General features: G+C 34.1%; 1 protein-coding gene across 15 annotated transcripts in view; it reads left to right on the top strand.

Moving 5' to 3' along the window:
• SLC4A10 (solute carrier family 4 member 10) overlaps positions 1 to 19,846 on the top strand; it is a 391,444-nt gene that overhangs the window by 236,746 nt on the left and 134,852 nt on the right. For 14 of the 15 annotated variants that reach the window (XM_030916975.1, XM_030916973.1, XM_030916978.1 and 11 more), the window contains one exon: positions 13,272 to 13,432. In XM_030916975.1, the coding sequence (XP_030772835.1) occupies positions 13,272 to 13,432 (161 nt within the window). Of the gene's footprint in view, positions 1 to 13,271; positions 13,433 to 18,674; positions 18,781 to 19,846 lie in introns of all 15 variants that reach the window. The other variant, XM_030916982.1, reaches the window with a different exon arrangement.

Here is a 19,846-nt window from a genome sequence, read left to right as displayed (position 1 = left end):
TAAGGAAGTTAAAGTGCCTCCCTCCCTGTTTAAGACCAGAAGCATCTGTCTACCATGAGTTACAAGGAACAGATGTTCCTGGGTGACTTGAAAGAAGGCGATCTGGTGATTGTGGTGACTAGATACCTCTGGTTAGTTAGAGTCTTTTTAATCAACTGCTAAGAAGTAATATTTTGAAGCATTTCTTTTAGAGTTCCTTCTGTATCCTCATACTACATAATAGAGCTGAAAAGTAAGATTGGAATATGTATTTTGGCAAGAGAAACTCCCTTATTCTTATAATGGTTGGTGATTTTTCATCTTATAGGTCAAATAGTGATCCATTCATTTTAACCAATAACTTCTTGTAACTTGCCCACTCTCATAAAGCTAGGAGATTGCAGAAGCAATACTAGAATGTAGCACTCTCACTTTGCTACAGTTGAGCAAGTAGGTTTTTGTTATACTCTAATGGATTAACTCAATAACATGTTTGTCATAAACCACCAAAATATATTGCTGTTGATTTATAAAGAATAAAAAAGATAATCCAGTTAATTATTCACATTCTCTAATATTATTAGATGGACCTATGTTTGTAGTCAAGCTTCTAGAATCTAATGCATGGTATAGCTGTTTGAACTTCAGGGAGGCATCTGATGAGCAATGGAAATAATAACAGATATTGAAGGGGACGGTAGATGAATTTTAACTGAGACACAATGCTTCAGGGAAAGGCAGAACATATTTATTGAGGATTTCGAAAAGTAACAGGTTTTAAAGTGGCAGAAGTAATTTTGTTCTGATTGCCCTAGTTCATCTAAAAAAGCTAATTTTTGTTAATCCATGACTCCATCAGATTTTTCAAGTGCAATTTAATTCTAGTAAATCATTAGAATCACCATTTAAAGCACTTCTTTCTTTTGATTAGTATTCCAGATGGGATTAATAATTTTCTACCCTCACAGCAGAAATAAAAAGGATATTTTATCACCACGTTGCACCTGTCACATATCACATCTTGCATAATTTATACCCACTGTCATTGCCAAGTAAAACTTGAGCAAAGTTTTAGATTTCGAAGCTAAATTTTTGAATCATAATTATTTAATAAATGTTTGTAAAAACCAGCTGTTCACTTTTATAAACCCTAAAAGAAGCCGTATGAAGAGACTAATGAAATCAACACAATTACAATGTTCTGCTTATAAATAACATGTAATGTTATTAATAGAAAAGTGAGCAAAGCTACCACAGCTGTGCAATTGTGGTGACAACATGTTCGACTGACTGTAGTTGCCCTTTGTAAAAGCTTCCCACAAATGAGCTCAGAAGAGGCAAAGCAGGGGGTAGCAGTTAGGCTTCTGGTACATACGTGGCAGCATAGAAAAGGATTATTACATCAAAACAATTTTATTGATGTTGTGAAGGCATTTGATATTCAAAATTAGTAATGGTTTAAGTCATCTGGATGTTTTAGTGCAAAATAATATGGATTAAGAACAGGTGTGAAAATAATGTAGATTAAGAACAGTTAATGTCTATAAACACTAAATTTGGATGTATTTCATTTCCCCTTAAGATGAGTATAGGTATTGTTTGATTACATGTTATTCTCTAGCTCCACCCTAGCCATGTCCCTCAACTATCCTAAAAGAGGATGTTTTTTCTTAAGACATCCGTTATTTCCTCGAAGGCTATAATTTTGGATGATGTAGTAACTTCTTTTGGATGATAGACTTACTCTTTTTTGTTTGGGTAGAATGAGAGAATTAAAAATCTTAGAAAAGTTAAACTGAGTTAGTGAGAATAGAACACCCAGAAGGAGTTAAATTCTCTAGAAAACGCCTTCTCTAGAAGCATCTAATTGATGAATAATTTTATTCTGTATATTTTAATATGAGTATTATAGAGGAGATTGTAATAAATTTAATCCTCAAAGAATTCGTGAAACACCTATTTAATGTTGCTTAATGGAAAGAGACTCCAATGTGCTAATCTTGGATGAAACAGATCCAGACATACTGAAGGAAATGAAAATAATCTCAGGGTTTAAATCCTCCCTTCTCCCCCCACAGAAGAGGTTGTGCAATTGGCCAACAGTTTTATTTATTTATTTTTTGCATTATCCATCACATCTCATTCATGCTTTGAAACTCTTGTTTGCTTTGGTTTGCTATTCAAACAAATGTCAGCAGAGTTTATTTGAAAACTGGAACAAATTGCAGCACTTTAGGTCATTAATTGTAATCAGACATTTTGCAACTGACAGTATATTCAGTGACTACAAATCTTGAAACGGTGTCTGGTGTGTTCCCAGATCTGTTCATGTCTATCTTTGAAGGATGAAATGGGATTTAAAAGAACAGAAAAGAGAGATATAGTTACGTATTTATGTGTATGTATTATTTTTAATAGTCTCTTTAACAATATTCATTTAAATATCTCTTAAAGAATTGGCATCATTCTGGAGCTGGCATAAAGCACTGAATCTTGAAATGTTTAGTATCTTTAGTAACTTGATATTTGTAACATGTGGGCACCTTTTTATGGAAAGTACCTTCTGCCTCCTCCTATAATACTCATAAAACCTATGGGTACATCAAACCATCCATGCATATAACTTATATTTGGTCATCTTAACTAACAAACTGTTTGGAACTCCCTGAAGTTCCAAACTCCCTGAAAAGAACTCCATTCTTTTCTCATAGAATTAAGCCCTCAACTTGAAGAAAATTGTTCTAAAGGAAGGAAGAATAATTGGATTTTTTAAAATGTCATTTCAGACACATAAATCACTGGAACAGAATAGAGAACTAAGAAATAGACCAACACAAGTAAAGCTTACTGGTTTTTGACAAAGCACAAAAACTATTAAATGAAGGAAGAATAATCTTTTTGAAAAATAATGTTGGAGCAATTAGACAATTTTTTGCAGGCAAAAAATTAGCCTCACCATGTACGTAAAATTAATTCAAAATAGTTTATAAATTTAAATTTCAAACATAAAACCATAAAATTCTTAGAAGAAAATATAAGAGAAAATCTTCAGGACCTAGGGCTAGGTGGCAAGTTTTTAGACATAACACCAAAAGCACAATCCGTAAAAGGAAATATTTATAGATTGAACTTTACCAAAATTAAAATGTTTGTGCTGTGAAAGATTCTGTTAAGTGGATGAAAAGGCAAGCTACAGACAGAAAGTATTTGCAAACCAGATATTCAACAAAAGTGTTATATGTAGAACATATAAAGAACTCTCAAAGTTCAACAGTATGAAAATAAATCAACTAGAAAAATGGGCAAAAGGCACAAACAGACATTTCACCAAAGAAGAGATACATATGGCAAATAGCACATGGAAAAATGTTCAATATCATTAGTCATTAGAAAAACGCAAATTAGAGTTTCTCTGAGCTATTACTGCATACCTAATAGAATAATAAAAAAGTCATAATAACAAATGTTGGTGAGGATTTGAAAAAACTGGATCTTTCATACATTGCTGGTGTGAATGTAAAATGGTAGAGCCACTTATGGAAAACAGTTTGACAGTTTCTGATAAAACTAAACATGCATTTACTATATGATCCAGTGATTGGACTCTTGGGCATTTATTCCAGAGAAATGAAAACATGTTCACACAAAGACCTCTGAGTGAGTGTTCACAGCAGATTTTCTTTCTTTCTTTCTTTCTTTCTTTCTTTCTTTCTTTCTTTCTTTCTTTCTTTCTTTCTTTCTTTCTTTCTTTCTTTCTTTTTATTATGCTTTAAGTTCTACGGTACATGTGCACAACGTGCAGGTTTGTTACATATGTATACATGTGCCATGTTGGTGTGCTGCACCCATTAACTCGTCATTTACGTTAGGTATATCTCCTAATGCTATCCCTCCCCCCTCCCCCCTTCCCACAGTAGGCCCTGGTGTGTGATGTTCCCCTTCCTGTGTCTAAGTGATCTCATTGTTCAATTTCCACCTGTGAGTGAGAACATGCGGTGTTTGCTTTTCTGTTCTTGCAATAGTTTGCTGAGAATGATGGTTTCCAGCTGCATGCATGTCCCTACAAAGGACACAAACTCATCGTTTTATATGGCTGCATAGTATTCCATGGTGTATGTGCCACATTTTCTTAATCCAGTCTGTCACTGATGGACATCTGGGTTGATTCCAAGTCTTTGCTATTGTGAATAGTGCTGCAATAAACATACATGTGCATGTGTCTTTATAGCAGCATGATTTATAATCCTTTGGGTATTTACCCAGTAATGGGATGGCTGGGTCAAATGGTATTTCTAGTTCTAGATACTTGAGGAATCGCCACACTGTTTTCCACAATGGTTGAACTAGTTTACAGTCCCACCAACAGTGTAAAAGTGTTCCTATTTCTCCATATCCTTTCCAGCACCTGTTGTTTCCTGACTTTTTAATGATTGCCATTCTAACTGGTGTGAGATGGTATCTCATTATGGTTTTGATTTGCATTTCTCTAATGGTGAGTGATGATGAGCATTTTTTCATGTGTCTGTTGGCTGTATGGCAAAACCTGCAAACAACCGGAATGTTCCCCATGGGTGACTGATTAAACAAACTGATACATTCATCTTTATAATGGAATATTACTCTGCAATAAAAAAGGAACAAACTACTGATACAATAACTTTAATGTATATCAAGGGCATTATGCTTAGTAAAAAAGTGTCAGTCTCAAAAGGTTGCAAACTGTATGATTCCATTTAGATAACACCCTCAAAATGACAAAAGTATAGCAACGAAGAATAGATTAGTGGTTTCCAGGAGACAGAAATAGAGTGAGGATTGAGAATATAAAGGTGCAGCACAAGGGATTTCTTTTGTGGTAATGGAACAGCTTCATATGTTGATTGTGGTAGATGTTACATATATCTATACATGGGATAAAAATGCATAGAACAGAGGCCGGGCATAGTGGTTCATGCATGTAATCCCAGCACTTTGGGTGGTCAGCTAAGGCAGGAGGATTACTTGAGGCCAGGAGTTTAAGACCAGCCTGGGTAACTTAGTGAGACCCCCATCTCTATAAAAAAATATAAAAAAATAGGCAGACATAGTACCTGGTTATGTAGTCCCAGCTACTTGGGAGGCTGAGGTGGAAGGATCACCTGAGCCCAGGAGGTTGAGGCTGCATGAGCTGTGATTGCGCCACTGCACTCCAGTCTGGATGACAGAGGGAGACTATATCTCAAAAAATTTTTTTAATACATAGAACTACACACACACACACACACACACACACAGCCCACATCTTGTCAGTATTCTTTTTTCTTTCCAACTTTTATTTTAAATTCAAGGGTTATATGTGCGGGGTTGTTTCATGGGTAAATTGTGTGTTACTTATAGGTTTGGTGTGCAGATAATTTTGTCAGCTGATAGGTAGTTTTTCAATCCTCCCACTCCTCCACCTTACCTGATAGATATTTTTTGTCACCCAATAGGTAGTTTTCGATCCTCCCACTCTCTACCCTCAACTAGGCCTCAGTGTCTGTTGTTCCCTTCTTTGTGTCCATGTGTACGCAATGTTTAGCTCCCACTTGTAAGAACATGCAGTATTTGGTTTTCTGTTCCTGCATTAATTCACTTAGGATAGTGGCCTGTAGCTCCATTCATGTTGCTGCAAAGGCCATTATCTCATTTTTTATAGCTGCATATTATTGCGTGGTGTATATGTACCACATTTCCTTTATACAGTCCACCATTGGTAGCCATATAGGTTGATTCTATGTCTTTGCTATTGTGAATAATGAACATACACGTGCATGTGTCTCTATGGTAGAACGATTTGTATTCCATTGGTTATATACTGAGTAATAGGATTGCTGAGACGAATGATAGTTCTGTTTTAAGTTATTTGAGAAATGTCTAGACCGCTTTCCACCGTGGCTGAACTAATTTACATTCCCACCAGCAATGTATAAGCATTCCCCTTTCTCTGCAATCTCGCCAGCTTCTGTTATTTTTTGGCTTTTTAGTAATAGGCATTCTGACTGGTGTGTGATGGTATCTCATTGTCATTTTGGTTTACATTTCCCTAATGATTAGTGATACTGAGCATTTTTTCATATGCTTGTTGGCTACTTGTGTTAGTATGTCTTCCTTTGAGAAACGTCTGTTAACGTCTTTTGCCTACTTTTTAAATAGGGTTGTTTGTTTTTTGCTTGTTGATTTATTTGAGTTCCTTAAAGATTCTGGATATTAGACCTTAGTCAGATGCATAGTTTGCAAACATTTTCTCCTACCCTGTAGGTTGTTTACTCTGTTGATAGTTTCTTTTGCTGTGCAAAAGCTCTTTAGGTCAATTAAATTCCACTTGTCGATTTTTGTTTTTGTTGCAATTGCGTTTGGCATCTTCATCACAAAGTCTTTTCCTTGGCTGATGTCCAGAATGGTATTTCCTCGATTTTCTACTAGAGTTTTTATAGTTTTTGGTCTTACATTTAAGTCTTTAATTCATCTTGAGTTGCTTTTGTATATGGTGAAAGGTAGGGGTCCAGTTTCAATCTTCTGCATATGGCTAGCCAGTTATCCCAGCAGTGTTTATTGAATAGGGAGTCCTTTCCTCATTGCTTATTTTTATTGGCTTTTTTTAAAGATCAGATGGTTGTACATGTACAGCTCTATTTCTGGATTCTTTAATCTGTTCAAATTGGTCTATGTGTCTGTTTTTATACTGTTACCATGCTGTTGTGGTTACTGTAGCCTTGTAGTATAGTCTGAAGCCAGGTAGTGTGATGCCTCCAGCTTCATTCTTTTTGTTCAGGATCACTTTGGCTATTTGGGATCTTTTTGGGTTCCATATGAATTGTAGATTTTTTTTCTAATTTTGTAAAAATGCATAAATTTTTTCTAATTTTGTAAAAATGTTATTGGTAGGTTGATAGGAATAGCGTTGAATGTGTAAATTGCTTTGGGCAGTATAGCTATTTTAATTTTGATTTTTTTCCTATCCACAAGCATGTAATGTTTTTCCATTTGTTTGCGTCATCTCTGATTTATTTCAGCACTGTCTTGTAATTCTTGTTGCAGAGATCTTTCATTTCCCTGTTTAGTTGTATTCCTAGGTATTTTATGATTTTCATGACTATTGTGAATGGGACTGCATTCTTGATTTAACTCTCAGCTTGAATGTTGTTGGTGTATATAAATGTATACTATTTGCGTATTGATTTTGTATCCTAAAACTTTGATGAAGTTGTTTAGCAGATGTAGGAGCCTCAGGCAGAGATTATGGGTTTCCTAGGTATAGTATCATATCATTTGCGAAGAGAGATGGTTTGACTTCCTCTTTCTCTATCTGGATGCCTTTTATTTTTTATTCTTTTCTGTTTCTCTGGTTAGGACTTCCAGGACTTATGTTGAATAAGAGTGGTAAGAGTGGCCATCCTTGTCTTGTACCAGTTTTCAAGGAGAATGTTTCCAGCTTTTGCCCATTCAATATGATGTTGTCTGTAGGTTTGTTGTAGATAATGCTTACTATTTTGAGGTGTATACCTTCAATGCCTAGTTTTTTGAGGGTTTCAAACATGAAGGATGTTTAATTTTATCAAAAGTCTTTTCTGCATCTACTGAGATGATCATGTGGTTTTTGTTTTTAGTTTTGTTTATGTAATAAATAACATTTATTGATTTGCATATGTTGAACCAAACTTGCATCCCAGGAATAAAGCCTATTTGATCATGGTGGATTAGCTTTTTCATGTGCTGCTGGATTTGGTTTGCTAGTATTTTATGGAGGATTTTTGCATCTATGTTCATCAGAGATGTTGGTCTGAAGGTTTTTTTGTTGTGTATCTGCCCGGTTTTAGTATGAGAATGATGCTGGCGTCATAGAATGAATTGGAAAGGAGCCCCTCCTCCTTGTTTTTTGGAATAGTTTCAGTATCAGTTCTTCTTTATACATCTGGTAGAATTTGGCTGTGACTCCATCTGATCCAAGGCTTTTTTTCTGGTTGTTCGCTTTTTTATTACGATTCAATTTTGGAACTCATTATTGGTGTGTTCATGGTTTCAATGTATTTCTGGTTAGGCCAGGCGCAATGGCTCACACCTCTGATTTCCAGCACTTTGGGAGGTTGAGGTGGGTGGATCACTTGAGCCCAGACATTTGAGACCAGCTTGGCCAAAATGGCGAAACCCTGTCTCTACTAAAAATACAAAAAAATTAGCCAGACACGGTGGTGTGTGCCTTTAATCCCAGCTACTTGTGATGTGAGGCAGGAGAATCACTTGAGCGCAGGAGCAGAGGTTGCAGTGATTCGAGATCGTGCCACTGCACTCCAGTCTGGGTGACAGCGAGAGAGAGACTCTGTCTCAAAAAAAATAAATAAATAAAATAAATACATAAATAAATAATAAAAATAATTTATTTCTGGTTTAATCTTGGGCAGTTGTATATTCCTAGGAATTTATCCATTTATTCTAGCTTTTCTAGTTTGTGAGCACAAAGGTGTTCATAATAGTCTCTGAGGGTTTTTGTATTTCTGTCGGGTTAGTAGTAATGTTCCTTTGTTTTCTGATTGTGTTTATTTTTATCTTCTTCCTTTTTTAAAATTAATCTAGCTAGCAGTGTATCAATGTTACTTATTCTTTCAAAGAGCCAGTTCTTGGTTTTGTTAATCTTTTGTGTGATTTTTTTTCATCTCCATTTTATTCTGTTCAGCTCTATTTTGGTTATTTCTTTTCTTCTGTTATATTTGGGATTGGTAGGCTTTTGCTTTTCAAATTCCTTCAAGTGTAATGTTAGATTGTTAACTTAAGATGTAAGTTTTTTTTTTTTTTTTTTTGTATGTCAGCATTTAGCAGTATAAACTTTCCTCTCAACACTACTTTTGCTGTGTCCCAGAGATTCTAGTATGTCGTATCTTTGTTTTCATTAGTTTCAAATAATTGCTTGGTTTCTACCTTTACTTCATTGTTTACTGAAATCATTAAGGAGCAGGTTGTTTAGTTTCCATGCAATTGGATGGTTTTAAGATATCTTCTTGGTATTGATTAATATTTTTATTGTGTTGTGTTCTGAGATTATGTTTGGTATGATTGTGGGTTTTTTAAATTTGTTGAGAATTGCTTTATGGTTAAGTATGTGGTCAATTTTAGAATATGTGCCATGTACAGATGAAAAGAATGTATATTCTGTTTTTGTTGGGTGGAGTGTTCTGTAGATGTCTGTTAGGTTCATTTGGTCAAGTGTTAAGTTTAGGTCCCAAATATCTCTTGTTAGCATTCTGCCTCAGTGATCTGTCCCATATCATCAGTGGGGGGTGTTGGAAGTCTTCCACTATTATTGTGTCATTATCTAAGTCTCTTCATAAGTCTCTAAGAACTTGTTTTATGAATCTAGGTATTCCAGTATTGGGTGCATATATATTTAGGATAGTTAAGTCTTCTTGTTTGAACACTTTATTTTTATGTAATCCTATTCTTTTTACTTTTTGATTGTTTTTGGTTTAAAGTCATTTTTTCCGAAATAAAAACAACAACTCCTTTTCAGCATTCTTAAAATTTAAAATTTTACTTTCAAAGGAGTCAAGATGAAATGATTTAGATGCTTTGTCACTTATTTAGTCATCTTCACTGTTATCCAGAAGTAAATTTTAACTGTAAATTTCATTATAAGAAAGAGTTTTATCATTCTATATAGACCAAGAGGCCCAGGAGTATTTTAAAAGTGAATTTGTTATTCATATTATTACAGCTTGCAAACAATATTATTGTATGGGTAAGTTTCTAGAGTTACACTTAAGTAGTTGAGAAGCAATATGATTTTTTAGTAATGTACAAAGACTTTTCAGGATTTTGTACTTCAGTATAATTTTTGGAGATTACATTTAATTTAATTAATTTATTTGTTCTTTTGAGGCAGGATCTCACTCTGTCACCCAGGCTAGAGTGCAGTGGCATTATCATGGCTCACTGCAGCCTCAGTCTCCTGGGCTCAAGCAGTCCTGCCATCTCAGCCTCCTGAGCAGCTGGGACTACAGGCATGCACCACCACACCTAGTTAACATTTATTTCTTTTTTTTTTTTTTCTTTTTTTTTAATTATACTTTAAGTTCTAGGGTACATGTGCATAACGTGCAGGTTTGTTACATATGTATACTTATGCCATGTTGGTGTGCTGCACCCATCAACTCGTCAGCACCCATCAATTCATCATTTATATCATGTATAACTCCCCAATGCAATCCCTCCCTCCTCCCCCCTCCCCCCTCCCCATGATAGGCCCCAGTGCGTGATGTTCCCCTTCCCGAGTCCAAGTGATCTCACTGTTCAGTTCCCACCTATGAGTGAGAACATGCGGTGTTTGGTTTTCTCTTCTTGTGATAGTTTGCTAAGAATGATGGTTTCCAGCTGCATCCATGTCCCTACTCTTGTAGAGACATCATCTCACTGTTAACCATCGTCTCACTGTTACAATATTTTAGAATCAATTTTATAAACAGGGATGACAGAAAGTACCATAGCTCTAGAAACCTTAATTGAGGACATTTTCCATAGAGGAAAACCTATATTTCCTTAAATAGTATTACACCCTTTTAAACCTCTAGGTTTCCTTTACCACCAAATAGACTAGAAAGTAAATTTCCAACTTCACAAAATTCTTCAGTCAAAATAACACCAGCATACGTGCTATTATATAGTCTCCCTTCCTTTTGCTCTTTTTATCTGAAATCCACAGCATATGTCAGTAGATTATAATTTAATTAGGAGATTTAATAAAAGTTGTATCCACTCCCCTGATGCCACTTCCTTATGGAAAGTTTCATTTTAGCCCTTCCACAGAATAGTATGCTTGAGTCTTATTCACAAAGGAAAACCATCTATTTTTATCTAGCATAGTAGATAATAAAGAAAACAAATTGGAATAATATGAAAGAAAAAGTGAAAACAAAGAACATTTTGCAACTTAAGATTGGCTCCAGACATGGATGAAAATTCAATGCTAATTCTGTTGTTTCTGCTATAAGCATTAGCATAAGATCTTTGAGCTGAAAAGCACTAGAAGTTCAGTTCAAATTGCTGTATTATGGTGGGAAATGGGCACAGACTCTGAAGAAAAACAAAATTAAAAAAAAAAAAAACTTAAGAGTTAGATCCTGGTTTGACAAGGTCACTGGCTAGGTGATCTCTGGAAAATTATTTAATGTGTTTAATTTGTCTCACCATTTTACCTGTGCGAAAACTGACCCAGAGAAGTTAAAAGACTTTCCTTTTATTACAATGTGGTTTTGCTGTAGAGTATAGAAAAAATATCTATTTCTTTTTATTCTCAACTATTTGAAGACACTTTATATAATACTATAGCAGTAAAATGTCTGCCAAGAGGTTGCTCCTTTGTGATACTGAAATAATAGTGTGACTATGGCCTTATTCTCATATCTGACAAGAAATAATAATTTATTATATTTATTAAAATCATATTTGCTTTCACCATTAATTCTGATTAGGATTTTTGTGCTGATATAAATAACTAAAATGATGATCTAAGTCAGTTGGGGTGGGCTAAATTATGCTATAAAAATATTCTGCAATCTCAGTGGCTTAAACCCTTTTGTTTATGGCTCACAATTCATGTCCATCATGGATCATTGGGGTTTTGCTCATCTGTTCATTGTATTAAGTAGTAACTTAGAAACCTCAGCTGATAGATCAGCCCTCATCTTGAACTTTTGCTTGCTGCATGTCAAGGAAAGGGTGAGCTCCAGAGGATATCCTCTTGGCAATTAAATACTCCATCCAGTCTGGAAGTGACACACACATAATTTCTGTTCCCACCCCATTTCCAGAATTAATCACAGGCATGGACTCACCCAATTAAAAGGAAGCCAGGTAGTGATATTCTACTCTTTCCTAAGAAGAGAGGGAGAACCAGTTATGACATGATATTACCATCACATGATTTATGAGGTATTATGGCCCTGTTTAGGACTGAAAAACTTTAAGAATAACTAATATGAAAACTTTTTGTGTAGACAAAAATGTTCTATAAAATGCCCAGCCTTGAATAAATGTAAGCTTTTTCAATATGGCATTGCTATTCTTACCTGACTGTAAGTTTTGGCAGGTATAAGTATTATTTTCTATTGGTTTCCTTTTCACTTTCTGACATGTTTTTTTCTTTTTGCTTCCTAAACACTAGAGACAGATCCATAGCTTTCCTGATGTCTCTTATTACTCTGGACATTAATCATTCTGACTGGCTCTTTTGGTTAGTTACTTTTGGCTAATCCACTTGATTCCCTAACTAGTTACTCCCACATATTTGTTCTGTGTTGAAATTGTATCTTTTTGTTATACAAAATAATAATATAATATCATATAGAGGATTTGAATGATATTGCTTGGAGAGAGAAATTGGGGACAAAAATGACTATGGAGAAAAGAAATGAGGGAAATGGTGAAGATGGAGGTAGGCAAGAATATTTAGGCTAAGGTTCATTAGAAATGGTGAAACTAAATTGGTCATCTATTAGAATTAGAGACCAAGTTCCTAAACAGATAAGAATAAAGTGGCTTGTGCCAGAGCGATAAAATCATTGGTTTCTCTTTATCTGTTCCATTTATCTTGCTTGCAGACAATCTAGGTATTACTATTCATTTCGGTCCAAGAAGACAATGGTCTCCTGTTTGACATCATGACATCAAGGTTCTTCTCTGATTATCCATCCTGGCAGAAACACCCAGGGATGGGGTCTGAGCTCAATTCTCACATATTCAGTCCCTAGGAAGTGACTGCTATCACTAGCTTTCATCCAAGCAAGCCTAACAAGGATTTTTCCTATACAACAGGCCCCAAATTATGCTAGCCTTCCTCAAGATCTTATAAGAAAATTACCAAGAGACTAAAATATGCAGGTTTAAGACCTCCCACCAATGAAAAATAAGTATTCTTTCATTTTCCTTTTCAATTACCATTAACTTTCCATGAAGGATACACTCTTTATTAGTGCTACATAAGATTTGCTTTGACCACTGGTTAAACACTTATATTTAAATATTTCTTCAGAGTTAGACAAGTTAACAAAATAACATGAGTTTTCCTTTATTTTCAATTATTTTTTAATTACAAAAAGAATATGAGCTAAATGGAATTAAAATAAAATAAGCCAAATGGCTTAGACTAGCTTTTATATACTTCCAAAACCTATGAACCAAGACACAATATGACTACTTTTCTATTTCAACCTTTTATTTTTGGGATAAAGGATCATTCACCTACAATATAATATAAACTGTGCTGATAATATTTATTTGTATAGGTGGTTGAAGTTTGAAGAAGATGTGGAAGATGGAGGAGAAAGGTGGAGCAAGCCTTATGTGGCTACTCTTTCATTGCACAGCTTGTTTGAGTTGAGAAGTTGTATTCTGAATGGAACTGTGTTGCTGGACATGCATGCCAACACTTTAGAAGAAATTGCAGGTATATCTTTTCTCCCTTAGTCTATTTTATAGGTACAGCTACTTTTTTGTTATTCTCTTTTCCTTATAATTCAATATATGTATGATCTTTGGAAAACTAATTCTCATAATCACTGTATGAGGCCTTAAAAGTCATTTTCTTTTACCCTGTTATTCGAGATAGAAGAAGTTGAACCTCAGAGAAATATGCTCTAGGTTGGCAGTGCCAAGTCTAGGACAAGAACCTAGATATCTTGATTCCCATTCACCATTCATTTTCATTATTATATTTAGACTCTCACCATTAGAAAATTAAAGGAAAAACCGTTAAAGCTAGATACTTATTTTCAATATCCAAACACATGAAATAACCAAATGAAAAAATTTCAGTAAACAGAAAAATGTTGGTTTAGAATGGACACAGAAGAGTATGGCCATTTATTTTAAACTTAATTAAAACCCTTGAATTCCAGAGGAAGCCAAGTGATACAGTTAGAATTTGTTTTGTAATTCAATACTGCAACCTGATGAATGATTAGTATTAGAATTCAATAATGTCTTATAATACAGACAGCTCTATTTAGAAAATGTTATTATTACAGAAATTGAGTCAAAGAACTCATGTATTTTTTGACCAGAAGACAAACATATTTTAGTAAAGACAAAATAATGCAAAAACACAGAAATGAGTTTTGAAAGAGTATAAATGAAATAATTGATGGAGGTTTTAAAAATACAAACAAAAGAGACAGTTTAAAAATTATTAGTTTGGGAAAAAATAAAATTTGTTCCATATGATATGTATTTGTGAAGTGGAAAAACTTAGTATCTTAATTATATTATAGAAATGAAAAATAAACTATATGTGTGTTGTTATATATATGAGAATTATATATTAGAAAAATAACATATCTACTTTAATCTACAGAACAGCCCCATGAAGTAGATGTCATTCTCATTTTCCAATCAGAAAATAGAAACTCTAAAATTGTCATGACCTAGATTTCACCCAGGGACCCCTGACTTTAAGCCCAGTGTCTTTTCTGTTACACTACAACTGCTGTCTGAAGAAAAAGAGATGTCTTGAAGTGAATGTCACCCAAATTTTGATGGCACATTTATCACCTTACAAATTATTGATTTAGTCATTGGTCCTGATAGGCATTGCAGTATATATGAAAAGAACAGTAAGTACTAAAACATACTTTGGCTTGATTTATTAAACAAAAATTCCAAAAAACTAAAACACACACACAGGTGCGCGCGTGCACACACACACACACACACACACACACACACACACAGACACACACACACTGCCCCAAACAGGACAGATAAGCAGTCCTCTTCTGTTTCATGTAACACCTGTAAAGAGATTATTCTTTTTTTTTTTAAGAGATTATTCTTTAAATTACATAACTGGAGCCTAAAATACTTTATAAAATACTATATAAAGTATATATATATACTTTAAATATATATGTATAATTTTCAGAAGTATTCAGGCTACTGTAGCTGCACTAAATCAAGAGTAAATGGAGAAAATGATTAACTCAGAAATAAACAAACTCTCTAAGAATGCTGAAATAGTTAGCTATCCAGCTCAGTTTCTTAGCTTTACATTATATGGTCTTGCTAATACCCAATAAAAATTTTTATATTTTAATTAGGAATGAAACAGCCGGGCTTTTCACAGTACTTTGAAGTATGGGAATCTCTTAAGTTTGTAATTATCTTTTTAATACTCAAACCTGGTTCTTAGTGTTATTATTGTTATCCTTATTTAATAAAGAAAGAAACTAAGATTTAAAAGGTTAGAGGCCTTGCTCTAAGGGGTTTATTTTCACTGCTTAAATTGATGATGGCGCTACCTTTGAAAATAGATTAACCCAAATACATTTTGAAATGGGAAATGAAACTGTCACATTCTACCACCTGGCAAAATTAGCCTCAGAACATACCCTTTATACCTTTGCCAGTCTTCACATTTCTTAAGTTATGTAATTTCTAATGCTTTCCTCAGAAAGTTATTCCTATGAAGAAATTTTCTCCCAGTAATTTGACTAAAACACTGTTTATTTTATCACCTTAGTTCACTTTCATTGTCTAAAATTATGCGACTTTTCCTAACTCTGTCCCTTTCCCAAGCTCAATTCTGTAGAATATATGAAGGTTAACTGGGTTAAATCTAGCCTTTTCAAGCAAATTACATTCTCTAAGTCTATCCTTACAGTGAAAGTAGTTCAGTTGACGTCTTGATACCCTAAATAGCTTTTTAGCATTCTTTCTGCTCTTCTAATTAGTGTGTATCTTTCTGACTTTGAAATAACCCAACCTGAATGTCCCATTTTTCAGTGCAGAGCAGCCTGTAAAATGACATTTAGAATATGTCAGTGGTTTAATGCTAACATCACAAAGAAAAATATGATTACAAATATCTCTGTTGGTCGTTATTACCTTAGGTTCCTTTACAATCATTACTGAGAAGAGATTTCCTCTCATTGATAACCATAATTTGACTAAATTTAAAAGTTACTTATTTATCCCCTCAGTATAATCTCATTAAAATATTTTCTCTCCATAGTTTGTAATTATATTCTTATTTTTTACTTACTCCTATTTTCATTTTATAAAAATTGAGCTGCGTTACTAAGTTTGTAATGAATAAGTATGCTTTCCGTTTTTAAGACTTCTAACTTTGTATTTTCACATAATTATGTTTTATTATCAAAGCAACTTATAAAGTAGGAAAGAAACTATTTCACCATAAACAGATAAATAGAAAGTTATTTATCAAAGATAACCTTTGCAGAAATGGAAATAATTTTTTTATTAACCTATAATCATAATTTTGGGGGTATGGGGTCTCACTATGTTGCCAAGACTGGTCTTGAATTCCTGGGTTCAATCAGTCCACCTGTTTCAACTTCCCAAAGTGCTAGGATTACAGACATGAGTCACTGTGCCCAACCATAATTTCTGTTTTATTCTGTTTCATGATCATTTGTGGCCACAGTGATTAACAGTCAGCTCTGAAACTTTTTCCTCAACTCTTATTTATCATGATTTTTCTCTGTTAGCCATAATTCACATACATTAGTCACTAGTTTCAGTTTTACAAAAGCTAACTGTCACAGTTTACCTTTAAGGTTTCTAATCCCTAGTACTTTGTGAATGCACAGGCTTTGTGGTATTGATGTTTTTCAGACATTTCCTACTAGATGAATATGACCCAGATATTGTTTTGTAATGATCAAGGATTTTTATATCAATGTTCTGATATGTTTTTAACAGACTCGGATAATTCCTTAAGATATTTTCATAGACTTAGTAGCAGAAAATCCCATTTGTATCTGGCAGGTCTGTCAAAAATTTCTGGTATAATTAAAGTAGGATTTTCTTTTGGCTAAAGTTAATTTAAAATATATCTATTTCCCAATGTTTCAGGAAACTCAATAAATTTAAACTTTATCCTTCAAAATATTACTTAACCTTTTCAAATCCAAAATTCTCCAGGTATATCTTCTTACCACAATTTACTCTGATATGGAGATTAATTGTATTGAATATGCTTCTGAATTATATTCATATAAATTACAGGGAATTTTATGGTCTATGTTAATCTCTTTGAAATTAAGCATTATAAAGATTAATGATGGAAATATCCTCTCTGCAGTGTGTGTATACTTTAACCTAATTCTGTCAATGAGAGTTAGGAAGAAATTAAAACCAAACCAAAGTTAGTACCATGGACAGATTATCAATCATAGCTCCCAACTCATTTAAACAACCTTTGTTGTTTAAAATCTTTCATTGAAGGAAGAATCTACAGTTTGCTCCACTGAACGTAATCTGTAGATTTGGGAGTATGGGAATAACCATATATTTTTTAACATGCCTATACTGTGACAATCCTTGGTCTGAAAAGTAAATATTCTATTACAGTTACAGTCCTTTAGCACACACATCCCTGTTAGTGCTGGCAACCAAACCACAGAATTTAGGAATTTCATATCATATTCCCCCCCACATCCCCCAATATATTTTTCAGTTAAGACAATGGGTTTTCAAAGCATTGATATGATGATCTTCAAAAAGAGATTTATATAGAATCTGCAATATGTCATAGCCTCTAGGGGCTTTCATTGAAGATACGTTATGATAAAATAGTTACCTGATAGGATGAAAAACAATTTTTCATTTTTCTGAGGCCTTTTTCCACAAGTGCTACTAGTTTTTCTTTTTTTCTTTTTCTTTTTTGAGACGAAGTCTTGCTCTGTCGTCGGGCTGGAGTGCAGTGGCGCGATCTCAGCTCACTGCAACCTCCGCCTCCCGGGCTCAAGCGATTCTCCTGCCTCAGTCTCCCAAGTACTGGGGACTACAGGCGCGCGCCACCATGCCCAGCTAATTTTTTTGTATTTTTAGTAGAGACGGAAACTCACCATGTTGGCCAGGATGGTCTCAAAGTGCTACTAGTTTTTCTAGAACCTGCTTAGTGTTAGCAGAGTATGAGAGTGTGACCTATTTGTCCTTTTTTTTTCTTGCTTTTTTGCTTGTCATCCAGATCCTGGGGCAGAATAGACTGTATTATGTAGGCATCATAGCCTGCTGAGATTGCAGGACTTCACTCTGGACCCAAAGTCATTATGGTCCATTATTCTTTCACACTTTTCAAGTTAATACTGATATATATTGTAGTGGTGAAAAGAACAATGTAAGTGATTACTAATTCAGATTCCTTTTGGTACCTAAATATCACCCTAGTATGTTATATTCTTAAGCAAAATGAATAATTTTTTCTAGACAAGTAAGATATAATTTGATACAGTTATACTTTGGAGAAGTTTGCTGTGTATTTCTCTGTAACTAATGAACAGATGAGTGTGTTTTTTAATATTTGCTTTTCCTTACGTAACTGTTTCAAATAGAAATCTTATCTTTGAAAAACTGTGAAGATAGTGACCTATGGGTTTTGTAGTGTTTGAGCCTGTAAACATTGTGCTTTAATAGAAATTAAAAATCATAAACATATGCAGGGTTTATTATGTGATTACTTTTGATTCTGACTAGAATATTGAACTGGGAATTCATATCATGGCTTGTATTTGGAACTGCCTTACAATAATATCATATTGGTATTCTAATAACCTACTTTACAACTTCCATTATGAAGTATATGCATATTTTATATACATTTTTCCATCTTAGCAAGGTTTCAGTGTAATGTCATATATGTTGACAATTTATTATTTCCTTTATTTCAGATTAACCCAGGGGTATTATAACTACTGATTTCCAAAGAACTGAAAAATAGATTTAAATATTATTCTATAGTATAATACATTTTCAGAATTGGAAGGGACCTTTGAGGTAATTATAGTGACTGACTTTCAGACATTCCAGGTATATATTATGGGTGACTTCCAAGTATTCATTCTACCTCTTTCCATTGTAAACACAAAAATGATAGAGCACACTATATCCCATGTGCCAAATATGGCCGACTGCCTGATTTCATAGGGCATTTGAGCTAAGAATGGTGATTATATTTAAAATGGTTGAAAAATAATAATAAAGAAGTTAATATGTTATGATGTGAATATTATATGAAATTCAAGTTTCAGCATCCATAAAGAAGTTTCACTGGAGCATAACCAGGTTTATTTGTGTACATGTTGCCTATGGCTGCTTTCCTGCTACAAAGGCAAAATTCAGTATTTGTGACAGAGATCAGATGGCCTACAATGCCTAAAATATTTGTTATCTGGCTCAGGACAAAAAGAGCTTGTCTATCTCTGGTTTAGAGAATTAACTCTAGATTGAAGTGCAGTTCTTGATTAGCCTGTCAGTAATATGAATACCATCTCCTTTGCCAGTGATTGGGTTCAAGATGGGCAGGGCTATGTCAGTAAGACTTAGGATAATTTTTCCTGGCCAGGTGAAAAATAACTCATCTAAGAGAAAGTCACAAAAAATATATTTCTCACTGCATATGAACAAAAATATATATTTCCTTGTTGTGGCTGAAAGCCATCTTATGACCATAAGGAAAATCAGCCTGAGGTTAAAGCTTACCCTAGAGGAGGAGGAAGCTAACAAAATCACAGAGAAGCAGAATTAGAGCCAACCTAACTTTGCTCTTTCTATGATGTGAGCCAATAAAATTGTTTTAGGTAGTTTAATTTAGGTTTTCTGCTATTGATAAGCCCAGCTTTGTCTCTAATTGATAAACTGTTATAAAATATGAATATACTGAAACCACCACAAATTTCAAACCAGGAACCCATAATCTACGTAATGAAAATTGCAAAGAAAATCCTGTTCTAGGAAATATTTACTGATAGCCTCAATATTCCAATCAGTGCATCAGGTGCCTTATGCCAGTCTTGGCACCAACATGTGATATAGATATTATTATCTCCATTTTATAAATAAG

The sequence above is a fragment of the Rhinopithecus roxellana genome, chromosome 14 (assembly GCF_007565055.1).
Source record: "Rhinopithecus roxellana isolate Shanxi Qingling chromosome 14, ASM756505v1, whole genome shotgun sequence".
In the NCBI taxonomy this organism is placed as follows: Eukaryota; Metazoa; Chordata; class Mammalia; order Primates; family Cercopithecidae; genus Rhinopithecus; species Rhinopithecus roxellana.
The sequence above is the reverse complement of the archived record's forward strand: the minus strand, read 5'-3'. Positions and strand labels throughout refer to the sequence as shown.